The 20,563-nt window shown below is 26.5% G+C and overlaps 2 protein-coding genes across 4 annotated transcripts in view; one reads left to right on the forward strand and one right to left on the reverse strand.

The window, feature by feature from the left end:
• LOC107438353 (vesicle-fusing ATPase 1) overlaps positions 1–3,575 on the reverse strand; it is a 39,400-nt gene extending 35,825 nt beyond the window's left edge. The window contains exons 1-3 of the mRNA XM_016050634.4: positions 3,371–3,575; positions 2,225–2,316; positions 308–407 (exon numbers count right to left, since the gene is read on the reverse strand). Coding sequence (XP_015906120.3) covers positions 308–407; positions 2,225–2,316; positions 3,371–3,391 — 213 coding nt within the window. The 5' untranslated portion in view covers positions 3,392–3,575. The remainder of the gene's footprint in view (positions 1–307; positions 408–2,224; positions 2,317–3,370) is intronic.
• Positions 3,576–3,657: 82 nt separating this feature from the next.
• trio (trio Rho guanine nucleotide exchange factor) overlaps positions 3,658–20,563 on the forward strand; it is a 71,578-nt gene continuing 54,672 nt past the window's right edge. For 2 of the 3 annotated variants that reach the window (XM_016050632.5, XM_016050633.5), the window contains exons 1-6: positions 3,939–4,309; positions 10,178–10,252; positions 12,543–12,657; positions 16,406–16,496; positions 16,786–16,887; positions 18,614–18,727. In XM_016050632.5, the coding sequence (XP_015906118.2) occupies positions 4,273–4,309; positions 10,178–10,252; positions 12,543–12,657; positions 16,406–16,496; positions 16,786–16,887; positions 18,614–18,727 (534 nt within the window). In that variant the 5' untranslated portion in view covers positions 3,939–4,272. Of the gene's footprint in view, positions 4,310–10,177; positions 10,253–12,542; positions 12,658–16,405; positions 16,497–16,785; positions 16,888–18,613; positions 18,728–20,563 lie in introns of all 3 variants that reach the window. The other variant, XM_043043598.3, reaches the window with a different exon arrangement.

Genomic DNA, 20,563 nt, shown 5'->3' on the forward strand with positions numbered 1-20,563 from the left:
CCTTGGTGTAAAGAATTCTACTAAAGACATTAATTACGTAAAAGTAATTATAGATAAAAGAAAAAATTCGTAATATGACATTGTCCATTTGATTCTAAATATACTCAGTATATGAATTAAATATTTAAAAACGAGGAAAATGATTTTCTCCAAATGCTGCATTTAAACTATTTTTTTAAAATTAAAAAAAAAGATGTAAAAAAGAGAGTTAAAAAACAAACAAACAATAAAACTGAATGATAACATCTAAAACAAAAATTTACATTAAGCTGTAGAATTCCCTAAATTTAAAAAACTGTTGACTCACCATAGGCAAACTAAATCCTAATTGTCCAGAAGGAATTGCAGGTGATGACCTTAAAGTGAAGACATATTTTCGGTTGGTAGCTGTTGTAATTTCAATGTGCCTGAAATTAAAAATATTTCATCAGAAATAATATACTTCAAACTATAACCTCAAAAAAAAAAAACTTTGTTACTGTAAAAGTAAAGAGAAAATGTTTATAAAATAATTTTGCTCATTCAGTAATATCAATCTCTTACTTGCATAATTTTAGAAGCTTTTAGCTTAAAAAGATGTACCATATATTGAGCATTTAGAATATTAGTCTTATTTTATAATTATTTTTTTTTATTAAAATTTTAAAAGTATAACTTTTTTAATATTTGATTTCTCAGGAACTGTTTGAAATATTTCGCTCAAATTTTGTATTTTGCCATATAAAATTAAATTAGTATTTAAAATAAGGTAAGAAATAAATTATTTAAAATGCCCTTACAATTCCAAATTTTTTGTCTATTCTTAAATAAAATAATAAATATTTACGAAAAGTTACTTTTAACATGGAATTATCTTTAGATAAACAAATTTTATAAATGTGTCTAAAAATGATGCTATTTGCTTAAAGGGATGATGCTATTTGCTTTAAGTGTTCCTAATTTTTGAGTTCTCTCCTGACCAAACTATTGGGACCATACGTCCCAGATTGCGGCTATCTCTGAATCCGTCGAAAAGTACATATTTGTGTCTGATTTTATAACTTAAAATATCATCGGCACTTATTAATTAGCATATTTGAAATCACTCCCTCAAGCCAATCAGATTCAGTCCTAGAACGTGAAAATCCGATTATAAGATCAAAAGTTATTAAGGGTGGTCCATTTTTTTATGCATTGTGCAATAAACAAAACTAGTAAACAAAAGTTGCGGCACTAGTAAAAAAAAAACGAAATAGCTTGTAAATATAACATTCATAAAAGGTGTAGCGCAAAAAGAAAAAAACATTTTCATGCCAAAAATTTCTGTATGACCTTATTTAGTTTGAAAGTTCAAATAAAAATTACTTAAAAGGAATTTTTCAAAACACAAGAAATTTAACACACTCTATTAACACTTACAAATTTTATGGAAACATGGGACGGTTTTAGTTGGTTTACTTCCTCAAAATTGGTGAAATAATTCTACTTAGTTGCCCTCTTTACTACCTATACGTACTACGTCATTACCTTTGTCTCAAACAAAATCTACAAAGGCAGAATTTATTTTCGGTTTCAGAAATAAAGCGTTTCTCTTTCTACAACCGAAATACTATTAAATTTTTGTAATGTTTCTTAACTATTAAATTTTTTAACATTGTTTAATTTTAATTTAATATTAAAATATATGCATTTATTTTCGTTTACGATAGAGGTACTTTTTAAATTTTTTTTATTTAATTCTCCACCCTTATAAAAGATTTTGGAAAGTGTTAGTGTGTAGCATACCGCTAGTTTTAGTAAACTTTATTTATTATTTTTAATAATTGGAGAAATTAATGAATGTGAGTGTCATTGGCTGGCATATTCTGAGCGGATATTTTTTTAAGGTTAAATGCCACTGCCCCTATACCTGACGCTGATGTTTTTTTAAGGCTAAGTGCCACTGCCTAGAATAAATTTGCCGAGTAAACTCAACACAGATTATTTTTAGGTTAAGTTCCATTCAACAAGTATTCTCTATACTGATGTTTTTCTTAATGTACACCAATCGCTTTTCTATAACAATATGACAAAAGCGGAATTTGGGTTTCATAAAAAAAGTTTTGCTGTTAACTCGAATATTTTATTGAAACAAATATAAAAATGATTTTTTTCCTTACTTATACAAGATAATACATAAATCCACTAAAATGTTCCTGAAAACATATATTTTTTTATAAAATTACTATGCATAAAATTCCTTTACCTTACTTTATCCAGAGAAAAATCTTTTTCATTTACTACTGCACAATTGGTTACAGACAATTGTTCTGTGGGACACTTGGCCACTTTCAGAACCTAAAAATAATTAAGTTAATATATATATATAATTGTGAATAATAATTCTATATCGCGATGCCCTTTCCATTATAAAGAGCAATGTATAAATGCTTTTTGGAATTCCATGGATGCTAAGCTTTAAAGAATATTGTTGCCTGTTTGTTTTCACTTAATTGAAGAGTTGTTGTAAAGATGAGCAGTTAAAAAAAAAAGAGACTTCAGAAAGAATAATAAACAATGAATATTAATGAAACTGATTATTAATAATGCATGAAAGAATTACCAACAGACAGACATTTAATTTGTTTAGATTATAAATGTAAAGAACTTTCTCAATTCTGTTCCTTGTTTAATAGTATTTATATATTTTTTGTTAAACAGAATTTATTACCTTTTTCCAATTCAAGTTTGCTTTCTAGCGTTATTTTTATCTGAATATCTGTGCAGCTAATTCTTCACATCAAATGAAAAAAAGCAAAATAGGAAACAAAAAAAAAAGTCTTTCTTGAGGTAAGAGAAAGTTTAACTTATTGTGTGCTATTACATCATTAATATTGTTATACATTTTATTAGTGACATTTATTTAATGCTATTAAACATTTTTTAGTTTATTTAATGTATATTACCTATTGACAAAACGTTCATACATAAAAATTAAACGTCATCTATGGTTTATTTACTTATTTTTAAAATTGAATAATGTATGTTTTGATCAAACAAGTCGAAAAATTCTATTTTCCGGACTTGCAAAGGTCTAGACAATTCGGGACACAGGTTTTGCCATAATATATAATTTCGAAAATTGAAAAACATCCTAAAATGTTTATCAGGTCTTTCAAAATATATTTGAATTATTTAAATGTCATGATCGAAAACAAATAAGTCAATTATTTACCAGAAATTTAAAATACGAGATCTTGGATTATTGTTACATAATTAAATTGCTGTAGGCTATTGAATACAAAATATTGACAATTTTTATATGGCGAGATTGAATCAAAAGGAAAATAATTTATAGAATGGAAGTGCATAGTCGAAAAAAGTACGATATTAAGTAAAAATTTTAACTTACTAAAGGTTGTTGATTAGACATGATGTAGAACGGTGAATGCCTTAAAGTTTTTATTTAAGGTCTAAAAATGAATTAAATTTTGTATGATACGATTGCTTCCCTCAGTGTGAAATCTCAAATAAACTTAGCACATGATTGTAAATAAACCCGCACTGCGGTGTTGTATCAAGTTGTGTCAAAAGTGTAGACGGCAAAATTAAAATACAGAATTTTCTGATTGGTTGAGAGGAACGGAGAAACGATTATTATCTCAAATCGATATTAAAAACAAAACTAAAATATATCCTAATTCGTTTTTGTTTGTTTTATAATTCGACATTGCGAAGGTAATTTAATTAAAATAACCGAAAATATAGCTAATATTTCTTACAAAAAAAGTGAGCAAAATACTACTGTAGAATCTTTCAAGTTAGTGCTTGAAGATAAAGATAAAAAACAGTCGGCTGGAGAGTTGAATGAAAACATTGTTGTTTAATTTTAATAATTATTCAAACATTATAAGAAATTTCATTTATTAAATCGCAAGGGGTCATTGGCCGAGTTTATTCTTATCCTAAGTTTCCATCCAGACATTTGTTTTTATTGGTTTTTGAATCAACTCTCTTTCTGCTAGAGAGCAGTAGTGTTGCATTGCATGACGGTCAGTGAAGTTTGTTGATGGTTGACAAACGAAATGTATAATAATATATTTGTATTTCTAAGCTTTTGTAATTAAACCTAATATTTTTACAATACTATGGAAATAAACCATTCCTTTTGTAAAATGATCTACGATTTCTTTTTTTATAGCAACGGCAATCGATTTATTAGCTTGCCAGATATTTTATCGAACTCTGGTATAATGTAGTGTATAAGAAATTTTTCAAAATAAAATTTTTTTTGAATTTTGATCTGTATTCACGATGTCTTCCGAAAATGATTGCTCATTTATTAAGAGTGGTAAGTGTAAAACAAGTTTTATCTATCATGTATTGTTTATTATTAGGTTTAAAAAAAAGTATGAAAGGGAGTAGCTCTTAGCAATGGTATTGTAAACATTGAGATACTTAAAAAGATCTATTGATATGATTAAAAGTGAAATCTTACAAATTATCATATATAATCCTTAGCTTATTATTTTTTAACTTACTATTTTGATTATTTTATTTCAAAAATTTTTGTATGTAGATTTATTGACTCCAGTGACTAAAGATTGGTTAGTGAAGAAATTGAAGGGTTATATGAATTACTGACTGTAGTGGACACGAAATTCTTCTCACGATTTTTTAAAAGGAAAAGTTATAACAAACATCAGTCTAGATGGTTCTTTTTTATTTTTATAGCCTTTTTAAAAAAAGGTTAATCACTTCATGCAGTAACTTATTTTAAATTAAGCAAAAACATTGATGAATACAATAACTTCATGTTTATATTGCTCTTATTATATGTTGACTTAGGAAATAATCTCAATTTTTTAAAATAGACACGCCGACACGATGTGCGCTCCTAATTTTTAGAAAAACGTAAAAACATTTCGCTGGTTCAAAACTAAAACGACACTTCTGCACTCACTTCTCATTCAAATAACATGAGAAGTGTCGTTTTAGTTTTAAACCAGCGATTTGTCCTCTTTTTATAGTTAGATTGAAAAGGAAGTTTAAGTTTTTGAAATTAGTATTCGTCTTTAGCAAGTTTATTTTAAATTCTTTTGTGATGCAACTTTTTATAAATTTTTTAGAGTTGCATATATTGCCAGGGGTCTGTTTAGGCCAAATTTACTACCGTTTAGCAGTACCTTCACAAATTCAACATTAGGAAAAACAATAGTTTCACAAAATACTTTTTCTTAAAATTTTATTTTTGTATCTCGTTGTAGTTATTAAGAGGCGATTCAACATTTGAAAAAAAAAATTTCTTATGATATATTCTAAATGCACACACTTTAAAAGCTGAAATAATGACCACATTAATGCTTTATTTTAACTAAATTAATTATTTTAATAAAGTAAAACCCTACAAAAGATTAAATTTACAAAAGTTTTGCAAAAAACCGATCAATGGTTGCTTGAGTTGCAGTATTTAAAATTAACTTTTCATCATCATTTGAGAGTTTATAGAAATTTTTATAGTTTTCGATATTCCTCCTCTTTGTTCTAAAGCTTGACGCAATACATTAAGTGCTTTTCTGACTTCCATTGAAGATGGCACTGATGAGTTTATTTCATCTTCTGAGTAGGATTCCTCCATTTCTTGATGGGGAAATAACTTTGCAATTTTTGATGTCTGTAACAACTTTAGAATCAGATTTTTCTTTTGATGTTTGCAGTATATCGTCAATAGCTACGTAACGTGAAAAATTCTCGTCCATTTCATTTTCTTCATTGCTGATCATTTCTTCGAAACAGTCATCTCCATCTCCATTGAAGCTTCACGTTGACTGCATTTAGGAAGCTTATCATAGTTTTGCCAGCACTTCGAATTTATCTTTAAGACAAAAATCCTTCCTTTATGGCATGCTGATAAAATTTAACACCAAACGAACTTAAAAATGATGTGTGCCAGTGTTTTAACCACAGCGCGAGAATCTCGCATATTTTTTCTTTTTTCGCATTTAAAAATGATTACCGCGAGAAATTCGTGCATTCTTTAAATATATTTCAAAATTCGCGAATTTCTCACACTTTGGAAAAAGCTTCGAATTATGCCATTTAGAATAAAATCCGTTTCACTTTTCTTCCTGGATCTTTCATTATTTTCAAGATCTGCCCCGTTTTCTAGCTTCTCTATTTACCAGTATTGTTCAGAACCTTTTCGAACAACAGAACACAACCATGGAACCCCTTTCAGAACGCATTTCTCTGTAACCACGTGTTTACCGTAGGTAAGGTTTCTTCATGTAAGACATTCATATTTTTTATGTGCTAATGTAAGATGGACAAATACCTTGTAAAGGCAAATTCTTCTATGATGATGCATCAAAAATATTCAATGCTTTTAAAAATAGAAGACGTTAAAAATGTATTATAATTAAAGAAATGATTTTTTTGTGTTTTTTTAGTTTTTAGAAATCTCACTTAACTTTTTGAAATCTCACCCTGTTTTTGAAAAAGGGTGAGAAATTCTCACCCATTTTTTTTCTATGATGAAAACACTGTGTGCTCTAACTATAATTTACTCAAACGGCTTAAATAATATGGAACATGTGCACAGACAGTTTTTGGAAATCTATTCATGTTCTCTGTTAAGATAGGTAACAAAAGAAACTTCTCTCCCTTCTATGGTTCATTCAATAAAAAGTAAGATAAGAATTCGACCCCCTGTTGAGTGAGATAGGTTTCTCCAAGCTTCAATCAAGTCAAGGAATTAACATTGATAAATTGATTTCTATGAACTCGCCGCTTACCACCCACATTTTTCCTTAACTCTTACACTATGTGTATCGCAGGAAAGTGCTAACCACATCTGTTTCACAGGTTTGTGAGTAACTGTTGCTTCTTCTAAAAAAATCTTTAAACTTCGAAAAAATAAAATTTTATAAATAAGAACAAAAAATCTGAAATATTGCACCTGTTATATCTTATTTTTGAAGAGAGATTTTGATTTTAAAAAGCGACGGCATTGATTTTACTAAAGGATGTTTTTAACATGTATTAATATTGTAACGATTCGGTTCTTGCTGATTTTATTTTATAAAGCGGCTGATTTTATTATCCGATGATTTTATTAGCGGCGGGCACTGTACCTCTCAGAGAGACCTCCTGATTGCAAATTCTAATTTCATAAAAAGTTCAGAAATCCCAAGACAGGTCAGCCATTTTTTGAAATTTACAAAATGTAAATTGTATATGGAAATTTTTTTTTAAGAAAAGAAAAAGAATAGTAATTATTAAATTTTTTTTCTGAATGTATCTATAATATGTTGTTTATTAGCTAAATAATCTTTTAAAGATCCTATGAAACAATATAATGGAAAATGATTTTGATGAACTATTTTGTAAATTCAGCTCTGCTACACTTCTAATTGATGTGTTACCAGTCTTTTGTATTATATTTATGCATACTAACGCCTTATTTTTGTATTCTAACACAGCTAACAGTTTAAAATGGAAATTTTTTTTGTTTAGACATTCATATTATTTTAAAGAATAATATAAACTAACATTATTCTATTAATTTTTATATATTTTTTTTATTGACACTATTGTAATTATCTATCATAGCAACTTTCTTAAATTGTATATTTATCTACCTTACATTGAGTTCTTCCTGGGAATAAAGGCAGGGTGCTACCTCACAGTAAAAGGCACTAATTTAGTACCGTGAAATATCGTCGAAACATGTAATATTATGCCATAACTGAATTTGATCTTCAACAATTTCTAAAATACCCTCTTATACTATTTTATGTGTGTATTTCAGAAAAGTACTTATCACTCATTATCAAAATAAGAGAAAATTGTGTAGTTTATGAAAAATAATTGAAAGTAGGGATGTAACAAATAGTGATTTAGCCTAATACCGAATATTCGGCCAAAAATATCAGCCAGATACCGAATATTCGCGGCTGAATAGCAACATTTCTGTTAATAAAAAAATAAAAAAAAACACTAATAAAATTATTTTTTTTGCAAAATGAAAATCATTCAGTCATTATTAAAAAGTAATAAAAATTCCGCTGTGTTATTGGTACCAGGTAAAAGAATAGTCGGTGTTCACTTTAGCTGAGAAAGATAAAGCACTTCCCTACTGACTGGTAAATGCAGAGTTTTACCCTCCACCTCATTACTTACTATAGAGATTCATATATTGATATTGCAATACAAATGCAAATTCCTTTTTCGGTAATTTTATTTAAAACTTAATCTAAATAAAAACTTAATAAAGTGAGCACCTAAAAAGGAAAAAACATTAATAGAAATGTTTAAGACAATTAGATGTTAAGATAATTAGAAATATTTAAGATAATTAGAAATATTTAAAATAAAAAAAACTGGCTAACAGCTATTAAAAAAAAGAAAAAAGAACTAAAGTTGAAAAGAAATAGAACAAAAAATATTTTCTTAGTTCTCTAAACAAAACTTTAATGCTAAAAATAGTATTTTCCGGAAAAAAATTATCAATAAAACATTAAAAGAGATAATGTCTAACAGAAATGCTTTTAAAAATGCACCACTATTATAAAAACGCTTATAAAAAAAAAAAAAGATTAGACTCAAAAATAAATTTAAAAAAAAAAAAACGATAGTAATTTTTGAAAGAAAATTTTGAAACTAAGCATTTCAATTTTCCAATTAACATTTTTCAAGAAAAAGTGTAGATTATAGTCGAATAGAAATCCTTTTTAATTGTCGCGCCGTAGATAGAAACCAAAACAAAAATCTGTTCTAGTTTTTAACGAAAGATTTAACGTTAAACAAATAGCTTTAGATTGCCGTATTTTTTAAAGAAAAGTGACCATAAAGGAATAACGTTCATTAGAAACACTCTGAAAAATGCTGTTGTAATAAAAATGCTGATAAGAAGAAAAGTTACTAAAAAAAGCTTTAGTAAAACAGAAAAACAAGGAAAAATGAAACCAATAAAAAAAAGTTATCAATTTTTTGAAACATATAGTGTTGAAAGAAATAAAATTGGCTTGCATGAATATAATTAAAAAAGAAAAAAATCAACATTACAAAATGCATGTTTCAGTATAAGGTAATCTAGTTTCAATTCTTCAAATTTTGCTTTTCCATGTGTCTTTCAGAGCATAAAATAACAAGTTTTAGAACTCAACAAATATATGTGAAAACTATTCCTAATAATGTGTAGTAAAAAGTACAATTTTAGATAATTCTTTATTAAATCTATTAAAATTTTCCCCCCAAAAAAATTTAGTTCAAAGTCATTTAGTTTCTTTTCAAAAAATATTTGGCCGACTGAATATTCGGCAAAAGGGTCGAATACCGAATAGTGATCGTATATTCGTTACATACTTAATTAAAAGCATACTAAACGACAATCATTGTGCAAAATTTTTTCTCAAAAAAATTAAGAAAAAGATAACAGCTTGAAAGCTTTATCTATAATTTAAACTAAAATTTATGAGAAAATTAACACTTTAAGTTGCATTTTCTTTTAAAAAAGGTATTTATTTAAAAATAATTTTATAAATTAATATAAATCCAAAACAAGAGAAACTTATTAAAATTAATCCTAACAGTCCTAACAAATAAAAGAATAATCCTAACAAAATAAATACTTGGGACAGTAATCAGAATTACACCTATAAGCACAGATAATTTTACCACTGTGTAATTATTATTTAAACAGTGAATTTATTTATTTAAATGGAATATTAATAAAAAAGGCTGTGTTTTAAGGGGGTGGTGGTTTAGTTTTACAAAAAAGGCCCTTTTAAAAAAACTTAGCGCAAACACTGGATTACATATAAATATAGTGATATTATTATAAATAACAATGATCGATTGGAATTTGGCCAGGCTATGACATAGTGAATTATGGTCTAATTTATTTGGGTAACAAAAATATTGACCTATGTAAAAATAATATAAATGAGTTAGATGGGGAAAATATCGTATTATGTTGTTTTTAAATATAATTTTTTTAAATAATATATCACAGTACATGTAGAAATTAGTACTGATGGGTATAGGGATCAATATTCTTGTTGGCAAAATTTCGGAAAAGCTGGCGCTAACCAATAATCCCTATAACCAGTAGGTACCAAATGTATTGCTTAATCTAAAAATGTGATTATTTTAATATATTTATATATTAAACTGAATCTTGTTTTTATGAAAATTTCATTAAAATTTTTTCCCCTAGGAATTCATCAGCCTCAGGATATCAGGGCAATGGATATTCTTCCATTGCTGCAAGAAAAAATAGCAATTGTTTCTGGTAGGTCTTTTTTAATATTTAGATTAAAACATTTTTAATATTTTTCCTATTATAATATTTAGAACTTATAATAGGAATGATTTTTTAGAAAAGTGGTGTAACATAGAACCTTATTTTAAATTAATGTAATATATTTTGTTTTGGTTGGCTTGCCTATGTATCATTATTGAGAAACTATTTATAAAGAACTTTAAACAAGAATCTGTTTTCAAATCTATAAAAAAAATAGAATCCTTTTTCTAAAACAAACACATTCTAAATGAAAAAAAACTTTTTTTCAAGACTTAACCCTTTCGCGCCTAACGGGACATATATGTCCCAAGCAAATTTCAAAAAAATCTTTTGGGACTGAAACGCTTCTCTGCCTGATGGGAATGGAATTTTTATGTTTCAAAATTTTATAACTTCTTAATTTTTAATGTTATTGAATATAAAATTTTATTTTTAAATCTATATTTTATTTGAGGTTTATTTGATTTTTTCTTCCCTTTTTCTTTTTTTAAAATTTTTTTAAGTCTTATGAGCAGTCTTATGATTTCAGTTTTTTATATATATCTTGCATATTTGTTGTAAATTTGAGGAACAAATAGGAAAAACATTCTCATAAATTTTGAAGCTAAAAACTTAGAAAATGCTAATTCATGTTCTTTTTATATGTTCATCAGTTGAAAGAATATTTTTGAATTTCTATCTTATTAATTTAAAACTGAAAAATAAACTTATAGAACAGAAGGTTTTGGAGTAATGTTTTGTAATCACATACTTCCGGGAAAGGAGGAAGGAGTTCCAATGGGAATAAAAGAAAACTAATTTTGCAAGATATATCTTAAGATGTTAATAAATAAGATGTTTCTTAAGTGTTTTTTTTTATAAGATTATTGTTTTTATATTTTTATTTTCAACAATGGAAAAATTAACTGATTGGATACATTTCAATTTTGCACATTTTTATTTATAATTGTTTAATATCTATTGTTATCTATAGTTATTTAATATTTATGATAATAGATAATGATTTTCTGCACCAAAATTTTTAGTTTTTGACAATAATTGTCAAAACAGAAAAAAAGGATTGAATGTCGAAATGATTAAAGAACATGATCGATCACTTGTTAATCGACCTAAAAATAACCACGTACCACCTGGCGAGTCAACAAAATTTTTTTTTTTTAAAAAAATGCCGACTTAAATTAATTAAATAAACAATCACTTTTTCCTTCTTTTTTTTGAAAGTTGTTTAAGGATAAAAATTTACCATTGTAGAAAAATTGCAAAAAGCAGAATTTTCTTTAAAATGTTAAATCTTTCCTTTAAAAATTTTGATCCTTCAGAATCTATCAGATTGCAAAATAAGTAAATCATAATGCAAAACATTGTGGTAATAAATAAAAAAATTGTCCTTATTTAACAACACTTGTTTTTTCAGGGGTTTATAACCCCCAAAATCCTCCTTGGGTGTGCGATTGATATATAGTCTATAATAAAGTTTGGGTCAGGATTTTCCAACTCCTACTTTTTCACGATCATATTCACCACAGTGTAACTCTTCGCCTATGACTGGGGAGCATTTATTTGATTGCCCCTCTCTTCTTGACATTCGTTCCAGTGATGACTTTTGCGCCCTCTCACCTTCTGGAGCTACTTCAGTGTTGTATTGGACTGCAAGACGCCTAATGTCTGAGAAGACGATGGCGGGCTTAATTAAAAAAAAAAAAAAAATATTCACCACAGTTCATGTCAATCATTTTTCATGCCTATCCCTATAAAAAATATTTCAGTTATGATTGAAATGCTTTGTAAAAGAATTAATTCTACCCTAAAATTCTCTAAAAAGAATTAATGGTGCTTAATTGTGCTCTAGTATTGTAGAGGGGAACTTTGATTTAGGGGAATTGTCATTTAATCAAAAATTTTAAATTGTCTATGTGGTTAATGAAAGAGGCCCACATTATATTTCTTTATTTTTTTTTTAAAAAGTAAAAACATAAGTATTTTAAAAAAAAGATATTTTATATATATATATATTTATTTTAAACTTGAATTTCCAAAAATCAACAAATATGGAAATTGAAATATTTTTGTGAAAAAGGATTTGTATTTGTTCTAATTTTCATATGTAATTTGCTGATGATTAAAGAAATGCGATCAATGATTTTTAGTTCCCCTGAATTCAATTTTTGATTATTATATTTCTATGCCTAAATTATTGTTTGTTCTTGCTGAGAGAAATTAAATTGATTTAACTCCCTTTGTTTTAGTGTGTATATTGATTTTGTTTTTATTGTCTTAGGAGGAAGAGATCGACGAGGATGCCCCATTCTCTCTTTTCCTGCTCGAACCAGGCCTGAAAGGTTAAAAACAGAAGATCTCAGAAAATTATTATTTTATTTGTCTACTACACCATGGTGAGTATTAATTATATTATACTTATTCAATTTTTATACTTTTATTTCAGATTGAAGGCATTAATATATTTTATTCAAAATACGTTACTTGCCCAGTGTTTACCACAAAAGTTAGTTATTAGGTCAAATCTACATTTATCTCACATCCTATGGACATAAAATGCCATCCAGTGCCAAAAATGATAGTTTTTAAAACATTCTAGAACACTGTCACAAATATGTGAAGGCGGGGGGTGAACAAGAAATCGCTCTGGCACACTGGCCTGTCAGCCATGAAATAAAAGCGTTTCATGCTGCCATGTATCCGTGACTGTCCGCGCAAAAGGGTTAAGTATGATGTGATGCAATTGCGAATGAAACTTTAGCACACTTGTGTGAATTAGCCAAATTATTTAGAGAAATTTTGACTGAAAAATTACAGAACTATTCTACAGTGAATTCGCGATAACTCGAATCTGATAGGACTGACGAAAAACTTCGACATATCGGAAGTTCGACTTACCGTTAGTTTCGGTTTTGGACTTTCAAAATATTGTCGGATTATTTAATTAATGCTTATTAATCATTTTTCTGACAAGCCATTTACGATAAAACTGTTTGAAGCACTTTATGATACCCTGGTCCATCGGCTGCAACTTTGCTGTTGTGTTTGGCGGGAGAAACTGCAAGTTTACTGCTTTCAAATTAGGTTGATCACTATGTGCTGTGCATTTATCCATAAAGAGTATCACTTTTCTTTTTTTAGCGAATAATTTCCGATCTAATTTTCGTACATAGTTTTCAAATAAAACTGATGTCATCCAAAACTTTTTGTTAGACTTGTAATCCAAAGGATACGTTTTTACACTCCTGAAACATCGGGGATTTCGCTTTTTTTCCTATAACAAGTAAGGGCAATTTTTCTGTCCCAGACGCATTTCCTCCAACTAGGACAGTCAAACGTTCCTTGCTCATTTTACTCCCTGAGCAGTTTTCATCCTTAAACATCATAGTCTTATTTGGAAGACATTTAAAAAATAAACCCATTTCATCAATATTGAAAACATCATTTTAACTGTATCCTTGAAGTAAGTTTGGTAACGTTTCACTTAACTACTGTTCACATACTTCAAGAGGAAGAGCTTTATCTTCTCCATGAAGAGTGCGAAAGACATTGTGTGTGTGTTGCAAAGGAAGGGGCAAGATATCAGCTCCTAGGTTTTTTTTTTTTTTTCTTGCTTTAAAAGATCCAAAAAAAATCGAGTTAAAGGGAGTAAAATTCGAGTAATCGAGAATAATTAACATGAAATTGGAGATAAAAGGGTCGGGACCTCATAAAAAAATCGAGTTATAGTAATATTCGAGTTATCGTACTTCGAGTTATAGCGAATTGACTGTATATTAGTTCCTTCACCCTAGTGGAGAAAACAGTCCTTTAAAGTTTATTCAACAACTTATGATACATTTTTTTAAATGAAATTTAAAAAAAAATTTTTTTTTATTTATTTTTATCTATAAGATGACTGCAAAGATTTTAGAGTGCTATATGGGTTCTTTTCTCAGTTCTTGCATCCTTAAGCAATTGTTGCATCCTTAAACAATATTTCTCATTCAAATATTTGTTTCTATTATTTAATAGTAGTTTACTTACAACTTTACTTACAAAGAATGAAAAAATATGCTTCAGACACATTTTGTATTTGAATTTCATTTTTTAAGGCAAAATGTCATTACTGTCATGAGACCCCAACACACATTTCTGAATTTTTTAAGTAATTTTCTATGTTATGAAAGTGTATTAGAAGTAAATTCATACATATTCTAATCTAGTATGACTGTCTATATGAATATTTATAATCAATATTGTTAGAATAATTTGTATGTTTTGTTCTACAGATCAGTTTGTATGTGTCCTCCATTTTGGTATAATTACTGTCACAAGTACAAAAAATACCAATAAAACACTTTAAATGGCTCTTGTTGAATAAAATATAACTTCCAGGTTACAAAGAACACTCTTCTCTACAGAACAGTAAAGTTTAATTGCAGTATCATTTCTTTTACGATTAATAAATTTAATTTTATCTCAAAAAATCTGTAGTTAATTTTATTGAATGTAATTACTGTGTTCCTATTTTTTATCAAATAAATTTCAAGCAAGTAAAATATTTTTGATTTTTTTTTCAAAATGCTTTAACTTTTATAAAATATGGATATCTTAAATAAAGAAATGAAATAATGTTTCATTTATCTGGGTAATACTATTGTTTTGTAGTTACTGTCCTTATTTGAAATGCTCTTAAAGGGTAGAGTAATTACCAGAAAGTCTATAATTATTTTACTATTTGAAAAACTTTTAGTCTACTTGATTCATGTGGTTATATTATAACATATGTAGTTTCTTTTTTGTAAAAATTCAAACAATAATAAAATTACATTATTATCTGACAATGTAACTATTGTTATCTAACATAAGAATACTAAATTTTAAAAATTGAGAAAATTTATGACTATTATTACATTTTTTGAGAAAAAATTAAAATATTTAGATAGTTGTAAATGCTTTCAGTTTATCCTAACTATTGTTTGATTTTAAGATAAAATTACTAACTTTGTTAAGTAAAATTGATTGACTGAAATTTTTTTTTATTTTTCAAATTTTAACTGTATTTTATTTTGTTTTTTTAAAACTAATTAGAAGTTTATTTGTCATTTTTGTGTTCCCTTTTGTGTTCAAAAAATAGTGCGACGTAAAGTAACAACAACAATCACTCTTAAGAATTGAATTATTTAGAATATTTGCTCAATTGCTTTAAGTTATGCTTTTAACTACATTAATTTCTGAATTTTATAATTTAGATTTTTCTATCAGTTTTTATTTAAAAAAATTTCAGTATAAATAAGACTTTGGTTATTTAAAATATAGAAACAATTTTTATTTTTTATAGAATTTGTTAGTTTCAGTTTTAATTTTAAATAAATTGTTTAAATATAGGTGATAAAAAGATCAAGAATAAAACTTCTACCCGCATAAAAGGTTTATTGATATTTTACTGGGCTATTTGAATGAAAAGTTTTATTGGCTGCAGACATAAGGTTTACAAAAAATGAAATTATGTATTGGTTAAAAAATGCCACCAAAACTAATTTCTAAACAGTAAACAATGAAGATGAAATATATAAATTATATTTTAAAATTTAAAACAAGCAATATCTATGTCATATTATTAACAAATAGAATACAGAGCAATTATTATAGAATAGTAATAATGGTTATACTAAATTTATAAAGCAATGATTAAGAAAAAAATATATCTTAAAATTTAAAAAAAAAAGTCTTTTTCCCGTTAATTTTATTGTAATTACTACTCCTATGCGGAAAAACGCATTTTAAAATAAGAATTCTGGTTTTAAATTAGTATGTCTTAAATGTGGTCTTGCCTAAGCTAATATAAAAATATTAGTGATGGATGTTTTTGCAATGGAAAAGCACTATCAACCAGGCTATCCTGAATATATTCTTCACGTTTTATAATTATTTAAGTGGGGAGGCAGTAATTAAATTTTTTCTTGCAAATTTAAATCTGTCACTAAATTTTTATTTTTTAAGTTTTTTCATTGCTGGTTATTGATTTGTATTCTTAAATGTATGGTCTTAATGTAAAAATTATCAACATTAATTTAATTATCAGATGAATTTTTCCTAATTGTCTTAAGGAAAAAGTTAAAATTTTGAGAAAATCACCCGCATCTTTTTTATATCTTATAGTGAGGAAGCAACAGATTTAGGATTTTCTGTAGTAATTGACATGAGAGGTACGACATGGAATACTGTGAAACCAATTTTAAAAGTCTTGCAGGTAAATGATTATATTCTGCTACTTATTTTATCAAATTTCTTCATTTATCACTGAAATGTTTTGTTTTTAATTTACTTTTTATCAATGTATTCAATGATTTTAGAAATCCAAATATTTTTTATAGGTCTAAAATTTTCCACCTAGTTTTTTTCTTTAAAAATGATTTTGTGTAACATATATTTTGAGATAATAAGCAGTTTTTGATAATAATAAAGTTGTTTATAAGAACTTCAACTTTTTTATGATTACTTATGCTTTTTCTTTACTTAAAAAAGATTATGTTTTTTAGGAAACTTTTCCGATCAAAATTCATACTGCCTACATCATAAAGCCAGAAAACTTCTGGCAAAAGCAACGCACAAGCCTTGGAAGTGCTAAGTATAAATTTGAGGTAATTATATTTTAATGGTGCTTTAAAATGTTTAAGTTTCTAACTTTTCTGTTAAAACATTTTTAACATGTTAAATATGTTTTGTATTTTCTTAGTTCAAAATTATAATATTTTTTGATGTAAAAATGATATAAAATAATTATTGTTATAAATATTATGTAAAATTATATGTAATTAATATATTTTGATGACATAGAAATACTTAAAGAAAACATTTTATATTTCTGGTCCTAGCAGTTTCAATTGTATTTAAATTTTTCAAAGGAATTTTCAATAAAATTGTATCATGTCTTTCCAAAATTCGCAAACAGTAGGAAATGTGCTTGAGTATTTAGACAAAATTTAAATAATTTACTTTTAAGCAGATATAGGAAAGTTAGTCTTAAAATAAATAAAATTTTTTTTTTTTTAATTTTATGAAATTATAAAAAGAATAGTTTACTTGAATCTGAGTTTTATTAAATCATATTATTTTCAGAATTTTAACCTAACTTGAAACAGAAATATTTCAATATAACTCTGGAACAATACTTTTCATTTAAAAATTTTCTTCTTCTTTTACTCTCAGTAAGTTTTCTCGCAGTTTAATCAACAGATATTTATTTGATGTATTATTTATTTTTCCAAATATATTATTTATAATAAGGGTCATTTTCTACAAATAGGCTATTTTCTGATTTGACAAAAAAAAAAAAAAAAAAAAAAAAAAAAAAAACTGTGTTGTAAGTTTCTAATTTTTTATTATAAAATGCCGGATTAAGTACTAGACGAGAAAAACACAGCAGTCATGCTTAACATTTAAAGAAATACTCAAATTATTATGAGTTTTAATTGAAGGGAGGGAATGATGACATGGTACGGAAATAGTAATTTTTAATTATAAACATTTTTAAAATAATAACTGTCATTAATATGTTTAAGAATACGTCAGTCCTTATCTGTTTTTTAAAAAAAATGCAAACTGAAGCAATATATTTTTAAATAGTCATTAAAAACATTAGATCAATTTACAAAAATGTCATTTTCCTGTCATGGGAGAATGATAATTGCTAGGAAATGGGAAAATAAGCATTAAACATTATCAGACCCACATGCATAGTGTTTAAGTTTAATTTATGCATTCTGTGGGACACACATGCTTAGCTTTAAATTTAATTTACTCATCCTTTGAGATGCTTAAACTATCACATAAGAGAAAATTAGAACCCTCAATACATTTTGAGAAAATAAATTAACTTCATAAATAACTAGAGTGAATACTCTCACAGTGATAAGTGAGAGAATAACAAAATAAGCATTATTTTCTTTTGAAGTTTATTCACATTAACAAAATTAAACTTGCACTGTTTCAATTCAAATAATAATGTCGTCAATCTGAAACATTCTGAATTGCTCTGAGTGGAGAAATGACATGAATCATGAGTTTCAGACTTTTTTGTTCAATATAAAATCAATTTGAGGACCAAAAAAATTAACTTAATACCTAAAAAAAACACTAGTGTTTAATTTTAAAAGATAAAGTTGAACACGAAAAGTATAGGTATTTCAATTAGAAATAATGTCTTTTGTATTTTTTGTTGTTAAGATTTACCAGTGAAGGAATAAGATTTCAAAGAGCATCTTTTTAACTTATTTGTAGAAAATTTTCCATAATATATAGATATATATTGTATAATTATTGTATCTTTGTATTTTACATATGTTTTTTTTAATTTTATTCTAATAGACTAGCATGATATCTGTAGAAACTTTATCAAAGTATATTGATCCCTCTCAGTTGACCAGTGATTTAGAAGGAACTCTCCCATATGACCATAATCTCTGGATCGAAATCAGACTGGTAAGAATACTTTAATTTTATTCTTCTATTTTTATGTTTTTTCATATTTGTACTTAGCCATTTCATTTTGTGCATAGCTTGTCTAATATTAATGAAAACTGATTTTATCTGCACATTATTTATTGATCTAGATATAAAGTTTGGGTCATTTTTATCCCCTTCCCCCCCACCGAAACAAAAAAGAAAAATAAATTTGCGCATCTAAACCTGTATTATTGAAGTTACCACTTATTTTTATAAAAAAAAAACCCTATAAATAGCACATTAAAGTGGAATTTGAATGAGTTTCTTTCTGCCACAGCTCAAACTCAATTGGTAGATCAGCCTTGTATTTGAAGGTTATATTCTGAAATAAAGAGGAATCATAAAATATTCAAAGATAACAATTTTCAGAAAAACAAATTTTTTATTTCTCTCCTTTTTTTTTTATCTTTAAAAAAATATTTTCTTTAACGTCAAGAATTTTCAATTAAAAAATTAGTAAAAGGTTATAAAGGCCTAAAATAAAATTTAGTGTACACATACAATTTAGTGCTGTAACTTTTAATCTTACAACCATTTTTTTTTAAAATTTCAAAATAATTAATTTTAAAGGTTTTATAACTAAGCATTGTATAGCTTTTTTTCTTGGGCATGAAGCTATTGAAGTTAGTGAATTCATCCAGGAGTTATTAAAAATAAATAGGAGCACTTGATTATCAACGTACTTTGAGATAAATATTATGAACAAAAAAAATCTAGATTTCTTCCAGAATATTTTTTCGAAAGGGAGAGGTAATAATTTACCTTGGAGAATAGTTTTTATTCATTAATACTTCAATGCTCTAGTTTTTAACTTTGAAGTAAAAAAGTATCCCTGTGGCAGAATTTTTTCGGGCTTTCTTCGACATACCCCTCTAATGCTATTTACCTTTCTGCAAGATGCTAAAAAATAAAAAATATACATGTTAGTAATTTTAAGTAACAGAAGCGTTAACTTAAAAAATAAATAGATAAATAATCAAAAATAAAAAAAAAATTGGATCAAATAAAATAATATCTTTTTTAATTTCTAAATTTTTTAAATTCTAATATTATGAGCTATATTTTCATATTTTGTAGGAAGATAACGCACTAATTATTTCCTTTTTCGCATTTTGTAATTCATCATCATATTAAAATATATTTTTTTAAAATAGTGAAATCTATTGCTGTAACTACCGAAAAAAAGATCCTTTTCGAAATCACGCGTATTGGACTCTTCAAAAAAGGATTACTAAATGCGTGTTTTCATTTCGAGATTCAGTTGTAATAAATTATATCTTACTAAAAATATCGGATTTTAAAAGTTATGTGGAAATCAGTAGTAATAACTGCATGAAAAAATAGAACAAATATTTCTACAAAAAAGAAAACCAAGTTTTTTTTTTCATTATTCTTTATTTTTCATTATTCTCAAATAAGAATAGAAAAATCACAAGCATATTTTTTCCCACTCCAATGCACGAGAAAGGCAACTTTTAATATAATTCTGAAGAAAAGATTAATATTTTCAAAAATTTCTGCAGAAAGGAAAAGCAAAAGTTTTTTTTTTCCAAAGGAAAAATCTTTCTGCAAGAACTCTGTAACGTTTTGCAAAAATATCGTCGTGTCGCCACAATTCTGTCACGGGGAGTAGTATTAATACTTAAAATTTTAGTGAATCTTATGATGAAAATCTCTGATTTCAATAATAGCTACATATTAATTAAATGCTAAACATTTTATCATTTACTCTTAGAACTAATTGGTTTTTAAATTTATTTTTAGGACTGTTTTTTTTAAAAAATACATCACAAGGTACTTTAAGTCTGTGCT

This window comes from Parasteatoda tepidariorum, chromosome 3 (genome assembly GCF_982258835.1).
Source record: "Parasteatoda tepidariorum strain Cologne lab strain chromosome 3, Ptep-v5.0, whole genome shotgun sequence".
NCBI classification, from domain to species: domain Eukaryota; kingdom Metazoa; phylum Arthropoda; class Arachnida; order Araneae; family Theridiidae; genus Parasteatoda; species Parasteatoda tepidariorum.